General features: G+C 37.5%; 1 protein-coding gene across 22 annotated transcripts in view; it reads right to left on the bottom strand.

Annotated features, from left to right (window-relative positions):
- Positions 1 to 2,052: 2,052 nt before the first annotated feature.
- nrxn1a (neurexin 1a) overlaps positions 2,053 to 26,786 on the bottom strand; it is a 151,609-nt gene continuing 126,875 nt past the window's right edge. For 15 of the 22 annotated variants that reach the window (XM_046853001.1, XM_046853009.1, XM_046853010.1 and 12 more), the window contains 5 exons: positions 23,014 to 23,185; positions 18,664 to 18,753; positions 17,125 to 17,441; positions 5,923 to 6,004; positions 2,053 to 4,011 (listed from right to left, as the gene is read on the bottom strand). In XM_046853001.1, coding sequence (XP_046708957.1) covers positions 3,707 to 4,011; positions 5,923 to 6,004; positions 17,125 to 17,441; positions 18,664 to 18,753; positions 23,014 to 23,185 — 966 coding nt within the window. In that variant the 3' untranslated portion in view covers positions 2,053 to 3,706. The remainder of the gene's footprint in view (positions 4,012 to 5,922; positions 6,005 to 17,124; positions 17,442 to 18,663; positions 18,754 to 23,013; positions 23,186 to 26,786) is intronic. The other 7 variants (XM_046853018.1, XM_046853019.1, XM_046853021.1 and 4 more) reach the window with 2 other exon arrangements.

The raw sequence follows: 26,786 nt of genomic DNA, 5'->3' as shown, positions 1-26,786 counted from the left end.
AATTCATAGTTTTGATGCCTTCAGTGTGAATCTACAATTTTCATAGTCATGGAAAAAAGAAAACTCTTTGAATGAGAAGGTGTGTCCAAACTTTTGGTCTGTACTGTACGTTGATTTTGGTAAGAAAACCTTACAATAGGTATAATTAAACTACCATAAAATAATTTCGTAAAAAAAAAAAAAATTTAATTATACTGGTTAATATACAATACTTTCACTTAATAAGCCCCGGTTGTTCAAATTGCATATTGTTTAATACATTGATAAGAAATGCAAGCAGTTAGTGGAGTGAAGAACTGAAATCTGGACCTACTGATTGAGTTAAAGCGATCAGTCAAGAGTGTCAGAATCATGTCCTGGAAGGTCACAGCACTGCTGAGTTTACTGTTCTACCTCATTTAACACCTGATTTAAATCACTGACTAATTTACAAGAGCTTTGAGGGCTCTAGATGATATGCTAGGAGAGGAAAACACAAATCTCTGTGTAGCTGTAACACTTCGTGACCTGAGTGTGAACCTCCTTCTGTAAGTAAATTTTCCATAGGACCATCTTCAGACCCTTGTTACCCTTCCCACCTGCTCAGCTCTCCCTCCCTCAGCAAAGTCGAAATGACAAACGGTCTACGGCTGCAGAGAATAATTCATGAACCATAAATTGGCGAGGATGCTTCCCTATAGTAGTGGTTATTTCATGCAAGTTGTTCCCTCGCCTCCTCCTGTGCAGAAAATGAAAAAGCGGTTCCAGCCTGCAGGTCCAGCGTTGTGACCGCATGCCCACAGCATCCAGCTCTCTGAGGGCACAGCGCCGTTCTTGTTCAGCCACGCATGGTGTATAAGTGATGTTCATTATCATACTGGATCAATGACCTCCTGCAGGTTGAAGACCCAGTATGAGGCTCTGTGAGATGACCAGGAAAGTGTTTTAGTGCAAGGGTCTAGAGCATTTTGTGCTTTGAATAACATACTCATTTATATTCAGCATGTATATGTATACCATATATAGAAAAACAGCCTTTTGTCTAGAATGCAAGGTTTAATGTACCTTGTTAAGACTAACTGCTTCATTAGTGTGTTTGTTTAACTGGATCCTTATCCATGACTTTTCAGAAAGAATGTCTGGGCAGATTAATTACAGTAAAACATTCCCATTGCGATTTGGTGAGCCTATGTTATTGGCAGAAAAAACTCATTTTGCTCAATACTTGTTTTTTCTTGCCAGACTTCAATCATGTATTTGATATCAAATGCTAAAAAAACAACAAGAAAGTGAAAACCAGTGAATTATTATTATTATTATTTTTTTACAGTTACTAAAATGTTGTCCTACTCACTTTGCATTAATTCATAAGACAGAACAAAATTGCAGATAAACCGAAAGGCATGTCTCATGTCAAACAAGTATGCCATCCAATTAAAAGAGCCTCATACCCCTAACTTTCAAAGTGCATGATGACTATTCTGCATGCCCTAGATAACCCATATGTCAAACTCACATTAAATTCACCATAGAACAATAGGTACTTTTTCCATTCTCCACTTATTTTGCACATTTATTCAACCACAGAGAAGGGAATATCCGGTGCACTAAAATTTAACAAGGCATTAAAATAGTTTCATTTCCAACTGTTGTACCCTGTTGTACAGAAAGCCCATAATGCACCTTGCAGAGATTTGGGGTTAGGGTGGCATTTCTGACAGAAGGCAAAATGTGAATGAAGACCTGTCTTTGCTTTTTAATGCATTTCATTCTTCTTTTACATCTCACCCCTTGCTGTTTTTTTCTGACACACAACCTCAGAGAACTAATCTTTTGTTCAGTTTAATAACTTACAGCAGCATTTTTTTGCTTGTTTATACGTGCATATCTTTTCCTGGTGTCTAACTCTAATGATATCAGCTACACAAACAGAAAAACACATATTGTATATGGAAATATGTAAATAAAAGAATTAAGAAATAAAATACAAATAGAAAAACAAAACGAACATTTTTACATCGACTTTGATGTAATTTGTTGTGGTGTTAGCAGGAATAATGAGAGGCAAATAGCTTTAAGTCTTAATATTTTATTTATTTGTTCGATTTTTCAAAACTATTTTTTTCATAATAAATCTTCACTTTGAGGTCGTTAAAGAATTGTCACAATAAAAACAAAAGAAGGTATCATAGAAAAATTGTACACAAATTAAAAACACACAAAAAAACAAAAAACAAAAAAATCTAACATTTATTCTGAAATTGTATGTATTTTGTGCCTCTTGTGCTTTCAGTGTAGTACAATATAGCAAAGAGTGTTCACAAACAATAAATTCTTAGTTCTCATTGAGATTTGTGTCTTCTGGCTGAAATATTTCAATACATATTGTATATTTTGGGATTCAGTTCACTGTCTTTTTTTTTTTTTTTTTTTTTAACACCAAGATGTCATCCCATGTCAGAAGAGCAAAGTGATATTGCTTTAACAATTCCAATCGTTTTACTTCGTGATGGTTTTGATTTTTTTCCCCAAAAACCCAAAGTGTTTGTGTCTTTTGTATGCTGACACAAAAGGAGTAGTTGCAAAAATAAAATGTAATGGCAGAAAAAAATACTGGCATTGAATGTGAGCATAAAGGAGAAAAAAAAATATACAGGAGCCCAAATGTTCATAGCTAATGGCAGAAACGGTTCTATCTCTATAGCAACACATTAACATTTAGTTTTTTTTCTGTTTTTAATCATTTTCCCAGTTGCTTTTACTAGAAAATGTTTGAAGAGCAGGTATACTGTAGTTGGCATCATCTATATAACAGGCTATAAAACACCACTTCAGCCACAGTCCAGAGAGCACACATAGATAGTCTTTGCACCGTATATAAACATATGTAATAAGATACTTCACGTGCATGGAGTATTTCTCAAACTATCGCCAAATGACCCCAACGTTCTTCACCTTAATCGTCAGCATCGCCACCTCATCGCTGCTGTCATTGTCATGACAAACATACAAACAAAAGAAACAACGATCGTTTTTTACACTTTGCTTCATAATAAGGCCTCCAAGTCCTCTTTGAACCCAAGGTATTCATCCTTGATACTGACTTATGTTTGGATCCTTTTTCGTTATCTTCAGTTTGACTCGGTCTCCATATGGCCAACACTGCCGTTAGAAAGGGGGAGGGAGGGGCGCAAATACTTTGGCTGATTGAACGATCATACAGTAGGTAGCTTCTCAGTGTAATAAGTCTCTTTTTCCTCTGATTAAGTGAATGTCTTTTTTCTTTTTTTATTTCAATTTTCCAGATGTTTATGGGTTTTCTGCATGTAGAGGGCATGTCCCAGTAACACATACACAGGCAACATAATATGAAAGACAGTAAGACCTCAGTTCTGACCAGTGGCCATGTCTTTAAAAGATTCACCCTAACATACAGGGTTGTACTGGCTTGTCCCTGTCCAGAAGAGTGATTTTCATTTTCAAGGATCCTTTTCATTCTTACTCAATTCCTTTTTGTACACACGCATAGGTTTGGATAGTTCTTGTGTGCTTGAGTATAAAGTATATGTTCTTATTGTTAGTAACAGTATATCTGTGTCTCAGTTAAAACTAAGACTGTGCTTTTTTTCAGCTTAATTACTATACACAGGGTTGGTGTCTCCTCCCTTTCGCCTGTGTGCTTCTGAACACAGGAACACCGGGAGAGTTGGGAGGGGAGTCTGTGGGATCAGACGTAGTACTCTTTGTCTTTGTTCTTTTTGTTCTTGCTGGAGATCTTGGCCACGCCGATGGGTTTTTCTTTGACCGCTGCTCCGTTGGGCTGCGTGGCCGAGTTACTGATGTAGTTGCGGCTCTCGTCAACGTGGTACGAGCCCTCATCGCGGTTGCGGTATTTGTACATGGCGTAGAGGAGGATAAGGATGCAGAGGGCGGCGGCTGCTACGATGCCCACCACCATGCCTGTGGTGCTGCTGGACTCGCGTATCACCTCTGGGCTCGGGTAACCCTTTGCTTCCGGCAGGGGAGGGTGTGCTGTATACACGGCAGAGACAGAAAGGGCAAGACTGTTCATTAAAAAGCATTGATTGGTCCACTTTCTAACAGCAGCCTTTTATCATTGATTAGCCAAGCACAAATGGGTAATCAAGCCAAATATTTACTCTACGCAAATACAGCGCATAGAGTAGTACAGTTAGTGATAAGCCCTTGGCTTTAAGCAAGAGAGCTTTATTAGGAAATGCTGAAAGGATGATAAAAAAGGCTAGACATGAAAGAAATCAATTTCTTACAAAATGAATTTAATGGTTTTTGCTCAACCGGATTGACTGATAACCGCTTTGTAGTGTGTACAGTATACATAAAAAAAATAAAATCCATAATAGCATTGATATGTGCATCTTCAAGGCGTTGGCCTGTCGCCTGCATTCATCTTACGGCTTTAATGCAATCTACTCATCACACTGACTCTGGCAAGCCATAAAGTGCACCTTGTTATTAGCTGATGCACTAACACACAGTGATTAAATTGGATGTGCAAGACATTTTTTATCTCTGGCAACCAGCGAGCGAGCTTTATTTACGTGCTTTTTATTTCAAAGCAGTGAGATGGTGATCCGTTTTTTGTGATTTATGCCATGATTTGCTTTAAGCCACATTGAAAAAGGCGACTCATACGGTATCTGCCTGGCTGCAGGCGGGACTTAAAAACGCTGGAGTAAAATGACACCTAAAACAAACAAGTCCTCTTACTGTCACTGAGTCAACTGCAGCCTGCAGGTGTGGAAAAATATGATGATAAATGTGTCTGAAGAACAAATCAGGTTTGTGGCCTGTGCTTTTGCGTAATAGAGTGATCACAATGCGGGAAAAGAACAGAAATTGCATTGCTGCTAACATTATTATTCAGCTTTATCTCAGTTCTAACTATAGTAGCCTCATTCATTATATTCACTACACTAGCCTGCATCTGCTCAAATTCTTGCCTTAGGAGGGATTTTTCATTATTTTTCTGACATGCTTACAACGGTTCTGTAAATTAAACAAACGCATAGGTCACTTGCAGCTTGCATTGGGCTGCTGAAGAAAACTCTTTCTGTTAACCTTTATTCTTTTTAATTTTTTGTCAAAACCAGTTGACAGCATTAGCATGAAGCCAAGTTGCTGAGAGATTTCAAAAAAAGGTATTTCACCATGCTCGGTGGCCTTTTCCCTAATCTCTGTTCTCCACATCAAACTTCAAACACCACATTAACACCGCAAAAATATGAGAGAACCTGTGTTGGTTTTAAGAAGAAATTAAATAAAAAATGTGAAGCGGTGAATAGATGAATTTTAAAATGGAAAAAGAGCATCAAACAAAGCCAGACTGTGATTAACACTCTAAACTTATGGGGTTTCTCATGAGCTACATGTACCGTAAATGGTTCTTAGATTCCAAAAGAGTTTCTAATTGAACTCTCAGTGGTAGGTTACATAAAACCTTAAAAAGACTTTGCAACTAAGTGGAGTGTACAAACTTGTCCATATAACATAATGCAAACAGATCTAGGTAGTTCCTTTCACTACAGTAGATAATTTGTTTTCCATAAGTTTTACATTAGTGTCCTCAATCTATGCTCAATAATCAAAAGTCCAAACAATTTGTGTCTTGCCCTAACAAGAATTGCATAAATCAAATATTGTATACTAAATACTTGAATAAATGATTACTCCTTTGTAAAGAAGGAGTCGGGGTTAAATAGTATGCTTTTCTGCTCCAACGCTGATTTTCATATCATTTTCAGGTCCAATTAGTCGAATGACAAATCGTTTGATTTCATCAAAAGAAGAGGGTTTAGAATAAACTCATGATTAACCACCATACACTTTTTAAAATGGTTGAAAATGAGCGGCAGCAAAAGAAAGACACATGGACAGCAATAATAAAAAAGAAAGATGACTAACCTAACCCACCTGAGGTTGGGTCACATGGGTCAATGTCTTCATCATCAGTGGGACATTCGGCTGACGCTACTAACAGATCGTCCTGGAGTTGAAAGAAAGAGAGAGACAAAGAGAGAGAAGGGAATGATGAAAAATATTCCTTTCAAACATTACAAAAAGTGTTTGTATTTTTCGTTGTCTCTTTCAAGCCTGTGTGGGTTTGCACCAGCAGTCTTTGTCTTTGTCTCTGTTTGAAAAGATCCAAGATATCCAAATAAAAGAGATATGATGCTCTACCATCCCTGTTTATATCCACAGGCCTATCATTTACACACTCTTAAAGGCAAAAAAACAATAGTAATTATGATTAACAGATTTTATAACCATAGTAATACATATCACAATCCTATTTTTCATCAAACCTGATTAGAAAGATGTTTCTATCCAGAACATATATACATGCACACACACACACACACACACACACACACACACACACACACACACACACACACACACACACACATTTATCCAAAATATATACACAGAAATGATAACAGTATACACTTTTCATTTTTTTGTTCAGAATGCAAACAAAGAACACTAATCCCATTCCTCCTTGGTAACCGAAATCAATTGGAACAAGGCCATATCCACACGAATGCATGAACTAACAAACACCAAATAGCGAAATCTTGCCTCTGTTCCAGTAATAGTCCCGAAAGGAAAGAAAGCCATCGTTGCAATCTTTCTGTCGATGGAATTCTAGCGCAGACGATCAGCCCAGAAATCAACTTAGAAGATCGTCCGTGACTGCAAAGCCGATCTGCGCTGTGTGGAGAATGTTGGTGCTACATTCTGCTCCGTTCTCCAGCAAGAATCTGACGACGTGAAGTGGTGGCATTCATTCAGCACCAGCATTCACACCTCTCTGATTAGCCCTGTGTGGATTTGACGCCAGCTGGCGCATGCCTGTCTGTGTGTGAGTCGACAGAAAGGCAGAGATGGATGTAACATCGATCTGCCTCTATGTACTCTCTCTCGCTCTCTCTCTTGCATTCACACACACACTACCCACGGGCATCAGGGCAGTGCCCACTCCAGTCAGGACGTCTCATCGGCATCACAGACTTCCACCCCACACAAACAATGGTGGGAGAGAGAAAGAGTGTGAGATGGTGGGAGTGGGAGTGCCCCCTGCACAGTTATATCAGTGTAGTTGCCATAAACACATGGCAGCTTTTTTTTTGCTCACAGCAATATCTCTTCAACTCCCAACTCTCAAACGCGCTGCAAGTAGGTCAGAGTGGGTAAATAATTTAGATCTCTGATGCTGGGGCACTGGGCAGATAGCAGACGGGAAAGAGAGAGAAAGACTATAGCTCCACTCAGGCAATTTAATGCATCTTAGCTTGCATTACTGGCAGAGCACATTATCACAGACACTGATATTAAGCTTGGGTTACTAATGCAATGAGTATAATGTTAAGTCTAAAGAAATCTGAGAAAAATTACAAATGAATTAACTGTTAATGAGACTCTACATAACATTTGTGCTACAATATTATTTCAAAGTTGAAGTTCAATGTTTGATTTCTATCTAAATTACTTTCCTTCATGTTGTTTTATGGAATTTGTCTTGTCACCATCACTGCCTAATCATTAGTGATTCAGAACCACATGTGCATCTCTGTAAAGTGGCTTCGTTAAGAACAGAATAGACTTTATTTGTCACGTATTCATTACAGCACAGTGAAAATATTTTCTTCGTATATCCCAGCTTGTTTGGAAGCTGGGGTCAGGGCGCAGGGTCAGCAATGATACAGCACCCCTGGAACGCGAAGGGTTAGGGGTCCAAAAGTGTCAGCTTGCCGATACCAGGGCTTGAACCACTTATCTTCTGATAACCGGTAACCCAGCGCCTTAACCACCATTTGTTAAATGGATTATTATGCAAAATAAATTGTGCCATGTAAACCACATGCTGCAATATGTTAAACTGAATTAATTCCTATATACTGTAGTTTCAGTAATTATAAGACAGCTTAGTGGGTAAGCCATTGGGCATTGGTCATTGGCCTTTAACACTCAATTGCACATATAGTTACATAGTTACATAAATGAGATAACTAAAAAGTGCCCTGGATAATAGTGTTTGCCAAATGTCATAAAAGTACATGGAAAGAAATTTACATATGTGGAAAGATTTGGAGAGAATTATTGTATAGAATTATAAACCAAAATATTTTCTATGCAGTAGTTGCAAGATGAATAAGAAGTAAAAAATATCGTAAGTCGAAGATGGTGACTGAGACAGTCTTTCCTGCTTGATGCTGATTTATAATTGATATTTTCTGCTCTAAACTGATGGCTTTCCTCTTCTCTTTTTTTCCTTACAAGCAAAAGACCTACTAGGGTGCTTGGAAGACATGCTTTTATAACTAAAATTGCTGTTTGAAACTGTTTGAACAGAAAAATATTTTTGCAATTTTGTCATATCGTTAATATATCGTCAAAATCGTAACTCGAGGATTATCTGTATGTGCGAAAAATTAACCACACAGTAATGCTAAATGACTAAAGCAGTAAACAGCATCACAAAATATTTGCAATATCATTTTACATTTAAAGAAATGTGTCTAACCTTTTGTATCTTGGTATTTTTAAGGACATCTGGAAATCTGACACGCTATTTAAGTTCAAGTATTTATATCAATATAATTACTGTTGGAGTTCGAGCATCGTTGGAAGAAATTAAATGCACTCAGTGAACTTATCCACACTCTCGCATCTCATCTGCATGCCCTAGGTTCTCTCACTTTCTTTTTTATTGCTCTCCCCTTAAAGAAGTGAAAGGTCTAAGCAAAGTGTAAGGACTAAAATCAGACTCCTCAGATGTGGTATTACACAAACAGTGAGCATGAGGCTTCATAAAAGTCAAATATGACTAAGACTGAACTCTCAGCCTCCATCTGCTGCGCTTTACCATCCTCCTCTGCCTACTCAACAGCTGTGCTGAGTTGGACATGGGAACATGGGGAGAAGGAGGTGGAAAATGGGTTAAAGTAAAGAAGAGAAGATTGCTTGCTCTAACTTATAAGGGTAGCTTGTCAGAGCATCTCAGCAGAGGATTCTCTTTCTGTGTTTCCTCTGTTTCTCTTTGTATTTAATTACTGTGCATCCACAAAGTACAATGAAAAGCCTGACATGCTGCCAAATGGGTGGAGAAGGCAAGTGGGTCAGAGTTGGGAGAGACACAGAGAAAGTAAAAAAAAAAAGCTCAGCTCACCTACAGACATACTAAGAACCGGCTGTGCTCTAATTAGAAAGCACCACCCCTGTTCACTCTCTCCAATTATCCCTAGACTGCCAGAGAGAGACACAGTTCAAAAAGAAAGAGCCGAAGTGAAAAGAGCTGACATAGGCTCAACAACCTCTCCGTCTCTTTTCCTGAGTCCTAAGCACTATTCTGCAACCTCCAGGCACTAATTTTAACACCTGCTGCCAAGCCAGCCAGTCAAGAAGAGCGTTACTGCAAATCAGCTCCATCTATTTGCCACTAATAGACATCACGCCCTTGTCTCCCTTTTTATAGCTCTTGTTTCAGTGCTATAATAATCCTCCACTCTAAAATCCCAATCTATATTTCACAGCCTGCTGTTGGAGTGCCATCTTCTGTAGCTCTTGTTCCCATCTCATCCTTGACTAACTCTCTTTCTCTCCTTGGTAGATGGTGCGAGCATTCAGTTCTATTCATGCTACCTTCAACACGCACGACCGTCTGTTCCTGTTGCCATGGAGATGCAGACTGTTACAAATGGCAGGAAAGGAAAAAAAAACAAAAAAAAAAACTCTGTGGCTCAGCTGGGACTTGCAAAGCAAAGCCAAGCCAAGCATTGATTTGTTTCTCTGCTTCTTGGGTGAGAGTGGGAGAAAGTCTGTGCGAAAGAGTAATAACATCAAAGTGCCTTGGCTTTGCTTAGCTCTTTGCTAATGAGACATGAATATTCATGCAACGGTCCTGGTACTAAATAGAGTTCGGTTCTGCTCTCAGCTCACACCTCTGAAAGCGGTGAGTTTTAATATAATTGAAATCTCACACACATGGAATAAGAATTGTGTTTGGGGGCACTGCAGAGTTCCTTTCTCTCTTCACATAACTGGATTCTTATAAAGCGATATAAAGGATTCTATTAAAAAAATCTTCTGCGAGATCAGGAAACAGATCAGGAGTGTAGATGCAAAAGAAAGGCCTGGGGACACCAATCCACTCGAATTGTTTAATATGGAGACCATCTAGCAATAGATATTATTAAAACCAAAGTAAATAACGAGGAAGTGCTGACCTCTGTGCTTGTTTTGCTTTTCTTCTCCTTCGTTAGGATTTTAAAATACAGTAATATTGTGAGAGACTGGAGTTTCACAGGGTGAAAATCAACATGGCTGCCTGATAATGAGAACATCTGTGCATGTACACAATAATAAGCAATGCTGAACTATTTTGCTCTCCTAAAACTCACACTGACACACTGATATATTATTAAATAAAATTCTGGATGAATGCAAAGAAAAAACGTTTACTTTTATTATTTTTATGTGCATAAGCAGAATGGCGGTAACAATTTATGTGTACTGGTGGCATCAACCATATGGCTGTAGGAGCTCCAGATCCTCAGAGCTCAAGTCGGCTCTCTCCTCAAATCCAGCTCTGGCAAACTAAAGTGAGCTACAGCTGGAGGGATAATGGACTTTATGAGCTCAGTTTTGTACTGCAGTCTTATGGGACAATCTTCTGTTGCTATGGGCAACGGTAGATACTTTAGATGATCTTATGATCTTATAGTGAACAAGCAGGCTTTTACTTTATATAATATTAGTCTCTGAACAGCTGTCTGGAGTGAAATGGGAATAGAAAAGCTGGATAGGAAGAAGGGAGTGGTGGATCAACTGGAGATGCAGTGGAGGAAGCTGGATAAAGAATGTAAGCAGGCAACATGTGTACATAAAGCAACTGCTGCCTTGAAAAGAGAAACCAATGCTGATGCATTTGGATTAAAGAAATGATCATCAGCGATAGTTTCCTCCCAAAGCTTTACAACTTTTCTTGATATCCTCTTTCCCTTTTCGTGTATCTCCCAGCACAGTGCAGACAAAATGTGCATGCCTCTTCCCACTGCATGAATATGAAAAAAGCCTCTACATGCGAAGATGGCTAGATGGGTGAGCAACCGTGAGAAAGAGAAACTACCTGGGATGAGGAACAATGCCATCTCGCATCCATAGCAGCCTGGCTACTCTGCCTGCTTCCTTTACACAGCTGATGCCTTTGTTTTCTCTCTTTTAAGTAAGAGTGTGTCTTGGCTTTTTTTTTCTCTTTCCCTTTTTCTCGCTTCCTGTTGTCTCTCGCTCCTAAAGCAACACGAGTAAATTCAGTCCGCTCTGTGAGATCAATAGTGATGCCAGAAGAAGTCCTACTCTGGTAGGGAGATGAGGAAGATAAATTGTCTGCGCATCAGGAGAGCCTATCAGTGCCTTCTACAGAGTACAAGAGAGAGAGAGAGAGAGAGAGAGAGAGAGAGAGAGAGAGAGAGAGAGAGAAAGGCAAGTGGAGCAGCAGTGGTAGAGAGAAAATGAGAAAGAGTGATATATACACACAGCGAGAGGGGGGCGAGAGAGCAAGAGAGACGGAAAAAGATGGTAAGAGTGTGAGAGTCTGTCTGGATCACCTGACTAACTTTGGCCAATCAGGAACCTCGCTGAGCCAGAGATAACTAAGGGTTGGTTACTAAAATGTATTCCTTGCTTTTTTTTTTTTTTATGTGAGTATTGGTTCCCATGTTGTCAAATGCCACAGTGGCACAACCCACAATCTATCAAACATAACATACCCCAAAATAGGCTTCCACAGCAAAGGCAAGAGATCGCTAGCAATGTTTTGCAACATGTGTTACACAACACACGTAGTACCAACCATGAGATGATGCTCACTGCAGTACAAGCTACCTCATACACACTCTCTCTCTCCTTATTGCTTTATCTAAAGGAGGGTCTCTCCAGCTGGGACTATCATTATTCCAAGCAATATTAAGCCTCATAAAACAGAATATGCAGCCTTTACTTACAGATTTTACAATGAATCCAGGGAATGTTAACACTGTCACACATACACACAATAGAAGCTCTACTCTTGTATTTATCTGCTTTCTTTGCACCACCATCTGCCTCATGGGATTTGGTTGGTTTGCGACTGTGGAGCGCACATGAGACGATTGCATGCAGGTGTAAATTATAAATGTGATTTCATGAATTCATAAAAATAAAAAAATAAAAAATAAAAATAAAAATGCTCTTGCATCAGGAATAAAGGTTTGGCAGTTGGTGTGTTTCCAAAGATTAAAAATGCTAATGAAAATAGTATTTTGGAATTATATTTTTGGCAGAATTAATTCATCAATACCCAACATAAATAAATAATTAAAGGTACCAGGATGTGCAGTCATTATATGAAGAGTGATTAAAATGTTTTGTTAAAAAAGCTATTAAGAAAGAAGACGATGGATAGAGAGAGAGAGAGAGAGAGAGAGAGAGAGAGAGAGAGAGAGAGAGAGAGAGAGAGGAGGGGCTCTCATTTCACTAACCCACTTACAGCAAGCTCAAACACTACTATTGACTGGCTGACTTAAGTGAAAATGAAGCCATGGGACAAAAGTGCATTGTAGTTAAGTGTGTGTGTGTGTGTGTGTGTGTGTGTGTGTTCATGTGTGTGGGTGTTAGTACCATTATATACACAAGACCTTAGGGGTGCAGTTCATTTAGCCTGGATGGTTAATACACAGGGTTGAGTTTTTCCTTTCCTTTTTTTTAAAATGATGCAATAGCAGGAAACTGTTTAGCACATTCTTGAGAAGGTAGGTGACAGACTTGTGACACTAAACTGTTAAATTTGGATCCCACTTAGTCACACAGAATTTTTTCTAAGCTCTAAAAGATTTACTGTAAAAAAAAAAAAAAAAAAATCTAAAATATTGTTGTAAGCATTACCACTGATAACAGCAGCTTTTTGCCATATCCTATCACACAATCTAAGAATAATCAATTCCTCTAGGGTTCTTTGGATGGTTCAATATTCTTCGCCTTCTGAACGATTCCACATAGAACCTCCTCATACAGAGAAAACCTTCTGTAAGAGTGAATAGATTATAATCACACTGATAAAAGAATAATGGATCCTTGTGTCTTGGATCTTTGGATAATTCAGAAATATCCTGGTGTGTTTAATGACATGTATTACTGTATGCCTCCTTCATTATTTCAAGCTTAGCAAGTATTATACACTATCCTGTTATAATAAACACATTTCTTCAGATAAGACCTGCTGAGCTAAAATGCACATCCACATACATATATATAGAGAGATTTGCTGGAAGATAATGTGCCAAAGGCATAAAAAGAGTTCCATCTGAGAATTGCCTGGTGAGAGAAAAGAGATAAGGTGGTATAAAAGGAATCTAGACAGTGATAACAAGAAAGAAATATAAAAGGAACTGTGATCAAACCGAGCTGCATATCCAGAACTCAGTCTTCTTGAGCTCAACTCGCCAAAAAAGAGTCATCTTCTGACAAAAATATTAAAACATATCATCTACTAAGCAGATGCAAATAGTAGAGATATGTGTGTGTGTGTGTGTGTGTGTGTGTGTGTGTGTTTTCTTTCTATTTTCTTTCATTGGGAACAATTGCTTATTTTTGCTTACATATTTATGTTTTTTATACATAAAGTCTCATAAAAAAAGCAAAATACCTTTTTGAAATTAAAAACTATTTATGACTAATAATCCACTCCAATTTAAATGATTAAAAAGTTTGCAGACAGCAAAGAGAAAATAAAAAGTTTCACATGAGGGTTTTCCTAAATTACATCATTTACACCTCAGCAATGTCAAATTCTCAGAACTGCTCAGAAGGATGCGATGAGTTAATGTTCTATAACAGCAGCTCTGACAGTAGTCCTGGCAGTAATTCAGATTGTAGGTTTATATTAATGCACTTGCTGTAGTACATTGTTTCTAGAGCAACAGCTTATTTACAGCACTTTTCACAGACCTAATAATAAACTGATTATAAATGTGCTATTTAGCATAAGGTCTATATATATATTTAAAGGTTGCTGAGATGAATGTTTCTATATGAAGATGTTTACTTGGCATTTGTGGATGAAGACTCCAGTGCCAGCATGTTGTAAAGGTCAGTAGGTTTGCAGTATATCTCTAGTCTCAGTTTTCTACTAGCTTATTCCTTTTTTAATTTTTTTTATTATTATTAAGTTCAAGATAAAGAATTAAAAGAGTAAATTACCTTTATAGCTTTTATTGTTTTATATATATATATATATATATATATATATATATATATATATATATATATATATATATATATACAGTATATATATATATATATATATATATATATATATATATATATATATATATATATATATATATATACTATATATATATTTAGCTGCTGTATAAGACAAACATGTGATTAATTGACAGGCCTAATTTATAAATAAATAATAAATACATACATATATATATATATATATATATATATATATATATATATATATATATATATATATATATGTGTGTGTGTGTGTGTGTGTGTGTGTGTGTGTGTGTGTGTGTGTGTGTGTGTGTGTCTTTGCAGTCTGTGTTTTATAGATAGATAAATAGAAGTCAAATTACATTTGATTTATACTGTATTATATGTCTATTAGTAATTATATCTAATGTACAGGGGTTTATTAGTTCCAAAATATCATGAGCAAGCAGAGGAATTGAAAGCACTCCTGGAATGACTGTAAACATATGTTTTACTCTAGAGAGCTGTTCCAGATTTCCAGATGCCTGACCTCCAAGCAGCACTGCAGGTGAGATGATGAAGCGAGTACCATAATTTTTTTTTGTTGCACAACATTCTAAGAACCCTACACATCATGGTGTAAACATGATTTAGATTTTTTTTTTTAACTAGGTGATAATTGTGACAAATGTGTTTGCTTATAGAGATTAATATTTAAATATGATTTAGTTTGTGACTGATCATCTAAAGTGTGGTAAAAGTGTGGTAAAATAAATAAAATGTGGTAAAAGTAATAAAGCACATAGACATTTTAATGCTCACTATTTCTGTCCCTTTTAATGCATATCCATTTCTACACATTTCATAAGGATAAAAAAAAATCCTCCAGATCTCTTCATTCTCTGATTTAAGAATTCTGTCTGATGAGAATCTCCATCTACGTGGACATGTGCGGACAAAATAGGACAGTGGAGACAGGACGATTTATTAGTAGTGATTACAAAGAGCTCTTGTATTTAAATGGAAACTATACACATCTGTAATCAGCATCTGTCTGAGAACACAGCTCACATGCAATCTTGTCTTTCTATAGCTCTCGTCACTGATTAAGCATTTAAGCCTAATTACTGCATTAGATATTTTTCTAAATGAAGTGGTTGCTTTAAAAGGGAAGGGGGGCAGAGGTAGAATAGAGAATGTAGAGACTGTAGCATTAAGAGAAGTGGAGTTGTGCATCGCCATGGCAACCACATTACATTCTCCTGTGTGGATGGCAATATGCCCACCATTTTGTATCAGGATCTGCTCAGATCAGGCTGCGATAAGCTGGCGTTACAATCTTAGTCGTGACAGGTCAAACAATATCCGCCATTGTATAACCAACAATTTCACACAACATGCCTGGGGTGCCTTTGAGCCAAGAGGTAATTTAATACATAAGCCCTGGAATTAGTTTTAACCACAGCAAATTATGATTTCATTGTCATAGAGGCTGAATCACGGTACATGGCATCACGCATGAGGAGACAAGCCCATCAGCTTGGCCTGGCCTCGGCAGGCCTGTCAATCAGACTGCTCAGCCCTCCAGCACTGATATGTAATTACAGAATGGCAATTAGGGTTTACTGTCAACGCCTGAGTGATGCCTCATACACCACCCACTGCACCAGAGAGAGAGACACAGAGAGAAAGAGAGACAGAGATTGAGAGAGAGAGAGAGAGAGCGAGGGAGAGGGAGAGGGAGGTGCAGTGCAATCAGGAGACATATAAAGAGAGATATTGAAAGGGCAGAACTCTATGACCAATAAAAGAGAAAAGCTGTTCACACCTCTGAACAATTGCTCCCCCAATTCTCTTTATGTGACTTTACTGCATATATTCACTGTCCAATCTACCACTGACCTCTCGGTCTTTCTCCCTGCCAGCTGTGTGGGAGACCATGAATCACTTTAGAGATAAAAGCTTTGGTGAAGCCTAAACAATTCATTTCATCCACAACCTATAATCCTCCTACAGGTGCTCCATTCAATCCGACAGATTTCCTCAGCATGGTAGGACACTGATCTCAGTTAAAACTGGAGCTGTCCATCAACCCATCCATCATTCCTACACATACAGTAATACAGTAAACTCCACAATTTTTGGCATTCTTTCAAGAGAATGGGCCAAACTGTTTGAATAAAATAAACATCATATTTTATTTCCATTAAAACAATTAAAGAAACTGCTTACTTTCGTTATTTACCTAATAAAGATCCCCCTTGTAATAAATGAACAGTATTGTTTCTCCTCATCAACCTTGGTGCCATGTGTATAGGCATCACAAAGCATACTGTATTTTAGTCTACAGGAACTCTTATTGCTCTTAATATGCCTAAATACACAGTTACACTCAATTGTTTTGAATTATCCCATATTTTGAATGCTAGGATAAAAAGAAAAGCCACTCATTATAGATCAAAAGTCCATCTCAGGAACCCTTGGTGCAAGGCAAGATAAGTTACCCTGAATGGGTTGCCAATCGATTTCAGGTCACCTAACATTCAAATCTAGGGGAGATTCGCTAATGTACCAATCAACCTGTATATTTTTGGACAGTGGGAGGAAACCCAAAAGCCTGGACAATTTCCATGCGAAAGAACCTGTGAAATTCCACACAGACAGTAATCTAAGTTTAGGCTCGAACCAAAGCGGCAGCACTGTTACTTGTGCAATACTTGTAGTATATATATATTTTTGTATGTTATTCTACATTCATATTTTACTGTATATGTAGAAATTTTTTTTCATATTTTGAAGAAAAGGTACGAATACTTTTAAACAGCCATCAGCACAATGAGACACAGAAAGCTGACTGACCTGTGGTGTTGTGGTCTGCTTCCCCTGTCGGTTGGAGGCAGTGGTGGTGGTGATGTCCGTCAAAGAGGGCGAAGCTTCAGAGCGGTTGCCTGAGGCAGAGGCACTGGACTGGGGTGTGATGGACGAGGAGGGCAAGTCACCAACCAGACGGGCGCTGCCCTCCACGCGCACGTTGGGTTCACCCTCAGCGGCCATGTTGAGCACTTTAAGGCCATTGTAGTACAGGCCAGACAACTGGCCTTGAAATGGCCGACTGCCCCGTTCACCACCACCGATCTTTATGGTAGTCTGGCTGTTGAAGATGGTGAGCTGCCGACCTGCCAATGGACAATGTTACACAAATATAGAAGTGTTCAACAGCCTGCTCATGCCATTAGTGCATACAAACATACACACATTCTACGTCTCTCTCTCACAACACACACACATGCACACTGAGGAGTGATGGCAGCTGACAGTGAAACACACAACAAAAGTGTCCTTATTCTTCCTGAGGAAGCATGGAAGCAATAAATTACTCTAATGCTAACAGCAACACCAGTAATTTATCGACTTTGATTTAATGGGCTGCTGTAGACAATGCAAACAAATGGAGACGATGAAGAAATTGGCTTCCGAGTAATCAATGAAGCTTTGCTAAAAGGACAATCAAATGCTGTTAGGGTGGTAAAATATTCACCCTCTATATTGTGAAAGTAAAAGGCAGAAGCAGGAAAATACAGATGGAAATGATTTGTTTTCACAGTTCGTGAGCCAAACTTCGCTTCGTTGATGAGATTGCCTTTCAGCAAGGGCAGTGGAAATTGAAATTAATTAGACTGAAATAAGGCGCATGTGGGATGGGTTTAAAAACTATATGACACATAAACCATTCATCAAGATAATAACTTCATTAAAACAGAAAAACAAAGAAACAAGCAAAGTTCAAAATCAATCACTCTGAACATTTCAATTTATTACAGACATTACAGCATGCACTCAGAAGGCTTTTCCTTTCTTATGGGTTTAATTTGCTTGTTAAAGGGACTTCATATCTGATGCCAATAATCATTGAAGCTATTTAAGATGCATTTGCTTTGATTTTTTTTTTTTTTAACTCTGCACTTTAGCAGTTTCCAAAAGCAATATGTTTAGCATGACATAATGTACATAAATGAATTAAACATCATTGTCATCACTATAAATTGGAAATGCAACAAAAAGTACTTTAACTGCTGATTTATGTGTTTACATTTGGAAACATTATTTAAGTATTTTAATGATCTCGATAAAGATATAATTTAAATAATTGAACTAACTTTATTATCAGTATATTACCAGTCCCTTTAACCTGTAATTGCCAGGTAAAACTGATTACATATGCAGTCTATAAACACACATTATTCTACTGTACAATGCAAATATTACAGACTACATTGGTTTAAAGTTTAATTTGTTATACAGGGGATTTATGTTTTAGATGGTTTATTATTTGTGCAGTATAATCACTTGCTTATGATGAAATTATCTTTTATTTAAAGTTTTAATCAATGTTTTTACCTTTGTCGAGTAGCCATTCGTCAACTACTCGACCGAGCCGATATGGGATTCGCTGTCTAGCAATCGCCAGGCGTTCGTTATCAATGTTGCCTTTAAAGTTTAAAGAGACATTTCATTGTTAAAATCTGAAAGGTGAAAGATTAAAACCGTGAACAAACTGCCTAGACTAATCTAATTTTTGGTTTAAAAAATTTGGTACATCAAGATTACATACATAACACTGATAAAGCTTTTCAATCAGTCAATTAACTTATTATTAATTAGGCCAACAAATTATCCCTATATTATGATCAAATAATGCAATGTATGTTAAATATTCACCTACTCTCTTAAGGTTATGAGCAAAACAAGCAAAAGCAAACGTTTAAATACAATGTCACTCATTTACAAAATACATTTACAAAATGATAATCCTTTTAAATCTTTTTTCTTTTTCTTCTTCTTTTTTTTAAAGCAGATTTTTCATCTAGTTATACACTGCTCATTTTAACCTAGACATTGTCATTGCAGTACATTCAAACTTTTGAAAAGCCAATTAGATTTTATTTACACAACTTCTATCTAAAAGAAAAAAAAAATCATTCATTTACGTTACACTAAAATCTCACTCTCTCTAATTAAAATAAAAACAACACATTTAGACAGCAAAAAAAAGACAGCAATTAAATATCAGCAAAAACACTCCAGAATGTAGGCAGCAGAAAAATAATCATAGTTAAAACAATGAAAATGTTATCAGTCAGTTTTCAGCAGAACATATTTGTGAACTGGAGAATTGGCATCAACAAAAGCTTTGTCCTCAGAGATTCATCACAGGAGTACATCTATTTTCTCTTTCTTTATTTTTAATCCCAAATCCTTTAACAAAAACAGACAAAGCTGTGTTGTCACCTGGGAATGAGCTGCTCTCACATATCTGTATACCACACCAGGTTGCAAGATTGACAGGTTTTGCTTTTATACACACAACAATGTGTCAGCTACTTATTGCTCTCTGAGATTCAGCTCTCGAAAACATTTACTCCACTTCCATTACAGCCTGCATGTAATTGCTACTTCTATGTTCCATCTCTGAAAGGAAAACGGTCGAGTTGTGATTCCTGGAAAAGTATAATTACAATGTACAATTTATTTTTATTTTTTTAGGTACACCCCCCAGAGTCATTAACTTGTTATTTGCCAATCAACAGAAAGTCTTCCTTTTTTTCCCCCTTCATTATTATATAATTGCACAATATGAAAAACACTTCCAACTCAATATCCAGTTATGGAGCTATTCAGGTGTCTGGAGGTTAAACATCAGTCCGTCTCTTCCAATTTTCCCACATACATCTGCGTTTAAAACTCCCTCATGGTCCGAAATGTGAGAATAGGCAACAGCTAAACCTTCCAATTTCTAACAATATCCTTTATCTCATTTCACGCAGTGTTCAGATTTCTATATTCAGCTTGAAAGGCATGATTTGCTTCTTAGACACAGCATAAATCTGGTAAGACGGCATGAGACTGCATTTGTGATGCGATTTAATTCTGGTGGAAGGTGAGATATAAAAAAAAATTAAAAAAAAAGGTTCCGGTAAACCGGAAAGAAAAAGAAACAATTTTAATAGTAAAAAAAATTGGGCTAAAAAAAAATAGAGATCATGTTGAGTTATTGATTTAGAGTTCTGTATGTCAGGGGCAACCAAAATATATTTCAGTGAATGTTATCGCTATAAAAAGAAAGTAGAAAGTAATCGCCATAATTATGTAATACACTTATTTTTAAAAAGTCAATGTAGCACTTGAGATAAATAGACCCCAGTCAAGATGAGCAAGCCATAAATGCAGTATAGGTAGGACTGTTACAAGACTAGGGTATTATGCTATGAATATGTGGCCTATGAGAGGAGTCAACAGTAATAGGGTAAGCTTCAAATGCCTATGGAATACTTACATAAGCCTTTTGTGGTATGTATAAGATCATTTGTTATCATAAAGACTGCTTATTTTGTTTTAGATCATGTTAAGTCAAGTAACAAATATTGGTTGACACTTTCTACTTAATTTGGAATACTATGTATACTTCCGGTATTTCAGTTATTATTTAATATATCTAAAAACTAGAAAATAGACATAATTCCGCCATTATGTCACTAATTTGCCACTGTGGTTAAGGAACAGAAATATGTATTGAAACAGTATTGTACTGTTACATAATCTAAAAATCAGTCATGACATTCTGAAGTAGGTCAGCACTGAAACTAATGTCAACCAAAAACTATTACATGACTGGTGTTATGTTGTCTTGACATGGAAATCTTTTAAAGTAAGCCTTTTTACATGATTAGGCTGATTTACCGTATATCGGGAGAAAGAGAACACGTTGAGGTAATGGAAAAGAGCCCAGTGACCAATTGAGTACACTTTGGTTTGTAGAGGAGCTGTTGCATAAATGTCTACCAAGGCTGCAGGGAAGGGGGAACAACAACAGGTAACATTTGCCTTGGTCCCAGTGAAAGGGAATGGCAAACAGTTCCTAACCACTGGTCCCTGCCCATAACCCAGGATTGAAGTGGTGAAACATCAGTGAGTACTGGCTCCTAAATGTTGACCCTCTAGTTGGCCTTAAGGCCCTTGTAAGGCTATAAAAGGCAAAAATGACCATGTTTTACATAATATCTGTGCAGATAAACATAATAAAAGGCTTATGTGGGTATCACATAGCCCTAAGAACACTACCCTTAGATATATGTAGCAATCAGGATGTTTGTTTAAATCATTAGTGAATAATCAAAGCTAGGTAAAGCAAATGAAGAGTATACAAGTGGTTTGCTATATTCCACCTCATATCCACAGCAGACTAAGCTAATAATATCCTCCTCTAACTTAAAATTCACGATAAGTGTGGTGCATGTCAGAATAAATGAGAGAACACGAACACTGTTTTAGTAAAAAAAAAAGTCCTAATAGCTGATTGAGGCGAAACACATTGTCATTATCGTTCTTGTAGTTAATTCAAATTCGGGTTGGTTTATCAGCCCTTTCCTGCAAAGCAACGTCAATCAAGCTCTGATTAAATGAAATCATCATGGGGGTTTTTTTGGGTCGGGGAAAAGTTTCGCTCCTGCCGTCTCCGACGCTGTGTTAATTAGCATTCATACACTGATTCATGGGGTTTATTTTTTGCTTTCGAAATTCACCAAAATATCAGAACATTTTGTTACAGATCCACATGAACATGATCTCTGATGGTCTGTTTCACTGACTGACAGCTCTTCGTTTAGATTAGTTATATTTCACAATAAAGGATAATAAACAGTAATACATCCCCACTCATGCCCTCTTTCTCATTTTGAGCTGTTTCACCTTCGCTTCTTCGTCTCCTCCTTGTTCATTGTACCTCATGCACCTTATTCTGTGTGCATGTGACTGACAAGCACAGTGCTTCACAATAGCAACCCTGTGCCACTACATGCTGGATGATGTAAACGTGAGAAAGCCTGATACTTTATAGTTGGCCTGCCTGAAGTGCTTGAAACACAAAATGTCTGACCCTGGATTAGAGTAATCCTGCTAGTTTCTTTTCATATGAATGCCGAATCTAATTTGGCTAGGAAACCCACATCTAAGGCCTTAATGATGGCATGATTTTTTTTTACCTCAGGGTATAATGATAAACTTTAATGATAGACTCAGATACAAGATTTATTAATGATTTTGCAAGTCAAATGTTCAAACATGCTTGGAAGTGAAGAGAAAAAAATGTAATTGGAGAAATGAGAAAGACAGGCTTGCCGTCACACCGATTCAGCGCAAACTGAATCTGATTTTGTCAGTTTTCTCCTCTCTGCCTGTACTCGCCAAAGACAAGCATAATTGAGGATGTGCTTGAAGTCTGCATTCAAAATCATCTGCATAATGGAAGTGATATCTATGAAAAAAGCTTGACATTCACTGAAAACAAACAGTTCTCTTTTTCATTGTGATTGACAAAGGAGAGCAATAGGATTGTTCCTCATCTCTGATCTCTAGTTAAGCTTTTGTCAATGCTTTATTTCCAGGCGTCTGTGAGGCTACTGAATTGGATAACCTGTTCTTTGACATTTTCTGCCTTATAACCCCTCCTTCCCAGCTTCCCGTCCCTCCAGCCATCATCACTGCTGACATTTAAAAAAGGATAGCAAGGTTACCTTTTTAGACCCAAGGGAAAGAACAACCACAGACAAAAAGGAATTTTGTCCTTAACCCTGCAATTGAAAGTCTGGTCCAAAGCTCTGACAGCCTTTTATTATTGATATGGTGAATGTCTACGTGAGGGAGTGCATGTGTTTCAGTGTGTACATGTAAGATGATGTGGGAGGGGCTTACCTGTTGGATATCGCTCAATGACTGGCAGATCGTCCACCTGCAAAGTGGCATTACCACCACTTCTTGTAAAGCGAACTATGTGGTACTTTCCATCATTTACAAACTTTGAGGTTTCTTCAATATTTATGTCATCTGTGCCCACATTGAACACCACTCTGATATTGCCTTTGTCCTGTACAAAATGACACACAGAGAGAAAACAGTAAAAATGAAACTTATAAATTAAATTATAAAATACAAAAATTATATTCTGCACCATTTCTGTCTATTCTCCAGAGAATATAATTTGTTCATTATTCAGTTGCTTATTTTAGCACACACTAAAAATGCACCCAAAATGATCACGAACAAACCCTGTAAAGATTAGTTTAAAAAAAGTGATTTAATAAAAATAAAAAAAACACAACCCTGTAACTAAACTCATTTACTAAAAACAAAAACAAAACCATATTTTATTGGTCCATGCGTAATTTATTTGGCAGCACAATGCATCAAAAAGATTTACTGACACTATAATGGACTCTCGAATAGCAGCATTAATATTTCACAAGTTAATCTCTTCGGTTTCTATTTTAATTAGGCTATTACACGAAGGAAACGCATGACAATAGAGAAATTAAGACGTATTTTCCGACTTGCATTCGTGCATCCTATTTCCTAATGGAGTATTGTATTCAGAAAATAAGAATGCTTCGTGAATTGACGCACTGCATGTGTAAAAACCCTGCTTAATTCTGAAACTCCTGTCTCACCGGAGTTAATGAGATGGTCATATGTTAATGAGAAGGTCAAATGAGGACGCTGAAGGAATTAGTTCTTGATTTTCTGCTCGGTTTAGCTTGCTGTTTTTAAATTTAAGGTTGCGTGCATGCAACGCATGAAAGATAGAAGCACTGATGCGTGACAGGACCACCAATGAGGGTGTTGTTTATTAGCATTATGCATCAAGTTTATTACTGTGAATTGCACTACGACATAAACAAACTGAATAATACTAAGATGCAACTTTTATTCAAGATTTAAGGTGTAAAAGAAAAAAAAAAGGTACACTTAATATGACCCTTCCTTTAAAACCTATAAAACCCTGGCTTGGTCTCACAGACCTCTCCATGGCTCACTGGTATGAAACAGTGTCAGTATGGAAATTGGCCACTTTTTACTTTTGGATTCTTTTTCAGTGACTATTAACGTGCAACAGGCGGTGTGATACACATCTACACCACTAGATGGCCTCAAATGTTAATTACTGTTTGGTCAAACAGAGATACAGATACAGAACCAAACGAGATGAGAATAAAAAAAAGAAGACATATCTAATTAATTCACTGAACATGTAACGGAAGGCCCACTGTCATCACAGCTCAACGCAGATGCAATCATGCATGACAATGTTCATGTATACAAAGCTGCCTTCTTCCCATAATTGCTCTATTTGCATGCACACTGCACGCTGTTTGTTTTTGTAAACGAAGTGTCACAAAGCATTTTTATCCGACCCCACTCAGACCCCTAACACGTACACGGTTTTGCTTTTGTTGAATCTGTCACTACAACTAGCATTCTATAAACAGTGTTTGCTCCAGTTTTGTGAGAGGGAATTAGGCAGATGTTGATGAGAAAGCGAGCAAGAACATACTAAAGGCTACAGAATATTATCCACAGCTCCCTGAAATCTGTGTCAGGTGTAAATAATGAAGGGGATGAAATATGAGTTAAGGGGATGAGAGGAAATCCATTTGTGAATGTGATTCATTCACACCTTTCTAACAGGGAAAAGCCTGACACCAGAGTTCATTCATCACCTTCCCCAAGAGAGACATGACTCTTCTGACTGTCTTGTGCTCTATACTCAGCAACCCTCGGTCTAAGAAGAGATGCTCATCATCCTTACCACTGCCTGGCCAGAAACATTATGTTCCTCTAGCACCTCACAGCCCATAATGAGGCTACACTGCCTGTTAACTGGAGCCTTTCCTCATGACCAGTGTCAATAAGACGATGCCTGCACTTCACCCCAACACCTCGTCCTCTCACTCTAATAACATTCCTCCCTAGCCAATTTCTTTCCGTCTGTACACATTTTTTTGGCCTGTGAAGTGATGTGGGAGAAAAAAGGTTGTGCTCTGATGAGCCGTGACATGCATTGCTCCGTGCTAAATGGGAGACTGACCTCCCTTTCACCGTCCACTCTGAACAAGAAGATGACCTCAACCCAGCATCCAAGCTGTAAAGGCCGCTCGACATTGTTCTGGCAGGAAGGGAAGGACTTATAGAAAGAAAAATTGAAAAAGTTTTAAAAAATAAAAAGGAAATAACACTAGAGTGAATTTGACAGCAATGATAGAAACGATCAAGCGAACAAAGGCCAGTTCGAAACATTACTTTGCTGCTGTCTACAACTCCACTGTCTCTCTCTGTACTCTTTGGAAGAAGCAAATAAGAGTAATGGGCTGCAACAGAGTGTGGACAGGAGCAATGACTTTTACCCTTTTTGACTTCAAAGTGGGCTTAATCACAGAATGTGCATACAAGGCCATAGTTTAAGAGATATATGTATCACTTGGGTAAAGTCTCTGTCCTACATTCTGTCCCATGTGGAATAGTGTCCCAGATTAGACACACACTACTTATAAAGCTCTTAGATCAATGCCTTTGAGACAAAAGAGGCAAGAGAGGATCAGGTAAATCAGCCATGACACCAAAGCCCAAATTACTATGAAACAATAAATGATTTGGTTTGCACTATTCACTATGTGCTATCATGTAAATGAAGCAGAAAATAAATAATAATGTAACTCTAATAAAGTTAGTCTTCATACCAGTGACCCTTATGTCATCTGTAAGGACCTGGTGTTGGTTCAGGCTGATTGATTTATTTACTTATTTAATTATTCATTTATTTAACATGTTTGCTAGCATAAAATGACATTACCTTGAGCAACCTCCAGGTCTTTTCATGAAGTACGGGTTGCATTTTAATGCTTTCGCACCTTCTACTTTTCTTTTATATTCACTGTCTTGAATATATCCTGTCCTTGTATCACAAACCTTTGCTATTATCAAATATTTTGATCAAATAAGCCGGTTTTATATTGCAGCCCCATGACCACATCTATGTGCTCTGTGTAAACACTGAAGGATTTCTTGGTAAAGTATGATTTTGCAGCCAAAATTACCACCCATAAAGTTTTTATTGTTGACTTGTGCACAGAAACTCACGTATCTGATTCTGTAATTATTCATCTCTCAAACTGCTGCAATCGTGCTCTGTTTTTTAAAAAGTGTTTGATGTTTTGTTTTTTTTAAGTCTTCAGGTCTAGTAGTGATGAGTGTTGGTGAAAATTCAGATTTCAACTAAACATGGCTTAATCGCTCATCCTACTGCACTATATTTATATTTAATAACCGCTCATGTTTACTGTGAATGACCATCATCTAAATCAATGTATATTGTTCCCGTGTCTTGTTTATTGTGTGTGACTAAATGGTGAATTGTGTGTGTTTTTCTGTTGTTAACTCCAGTACAAATTTCTTGCAAACAGACACACACGAATACACATATACCATATTTGTATCATGAATTTAGTTCACAATGCAGCCTCCAGAGTTGTCTTATTTTTTTGCAGGCAATTAAGCGCTAGCCACAGTGCCAGCCTGACTGATGGAGCATTTTAACTCAACATGAATGACAATTTTCTCTTGCCAAAAAAACTACCCAAAAAAAAAAAAACCCAAAAAACTAAACAAAAATGAAACAATTGTTCTCAACATGT

This window comes from Silurus meridionalis, chromosome 7, assembly GCF_014805685.1.
Source record: "Silurus meridionalis isolate SWU-2019-XX chromosome 7, ASM1480568v1, whole genome shotgun sequence".
Taxonomy (NCBI): domain Eukaryota; kingdom Metazoa; phylum Chordata; class Actinopteri; order Siluriformes; family Siluridae; genus Silurus; species Silurus meridionalis.
Note: the sequence above shows the minus strand (reverse complement) of the source record. Positions and strands in the feature narration are given on the sequence as shown.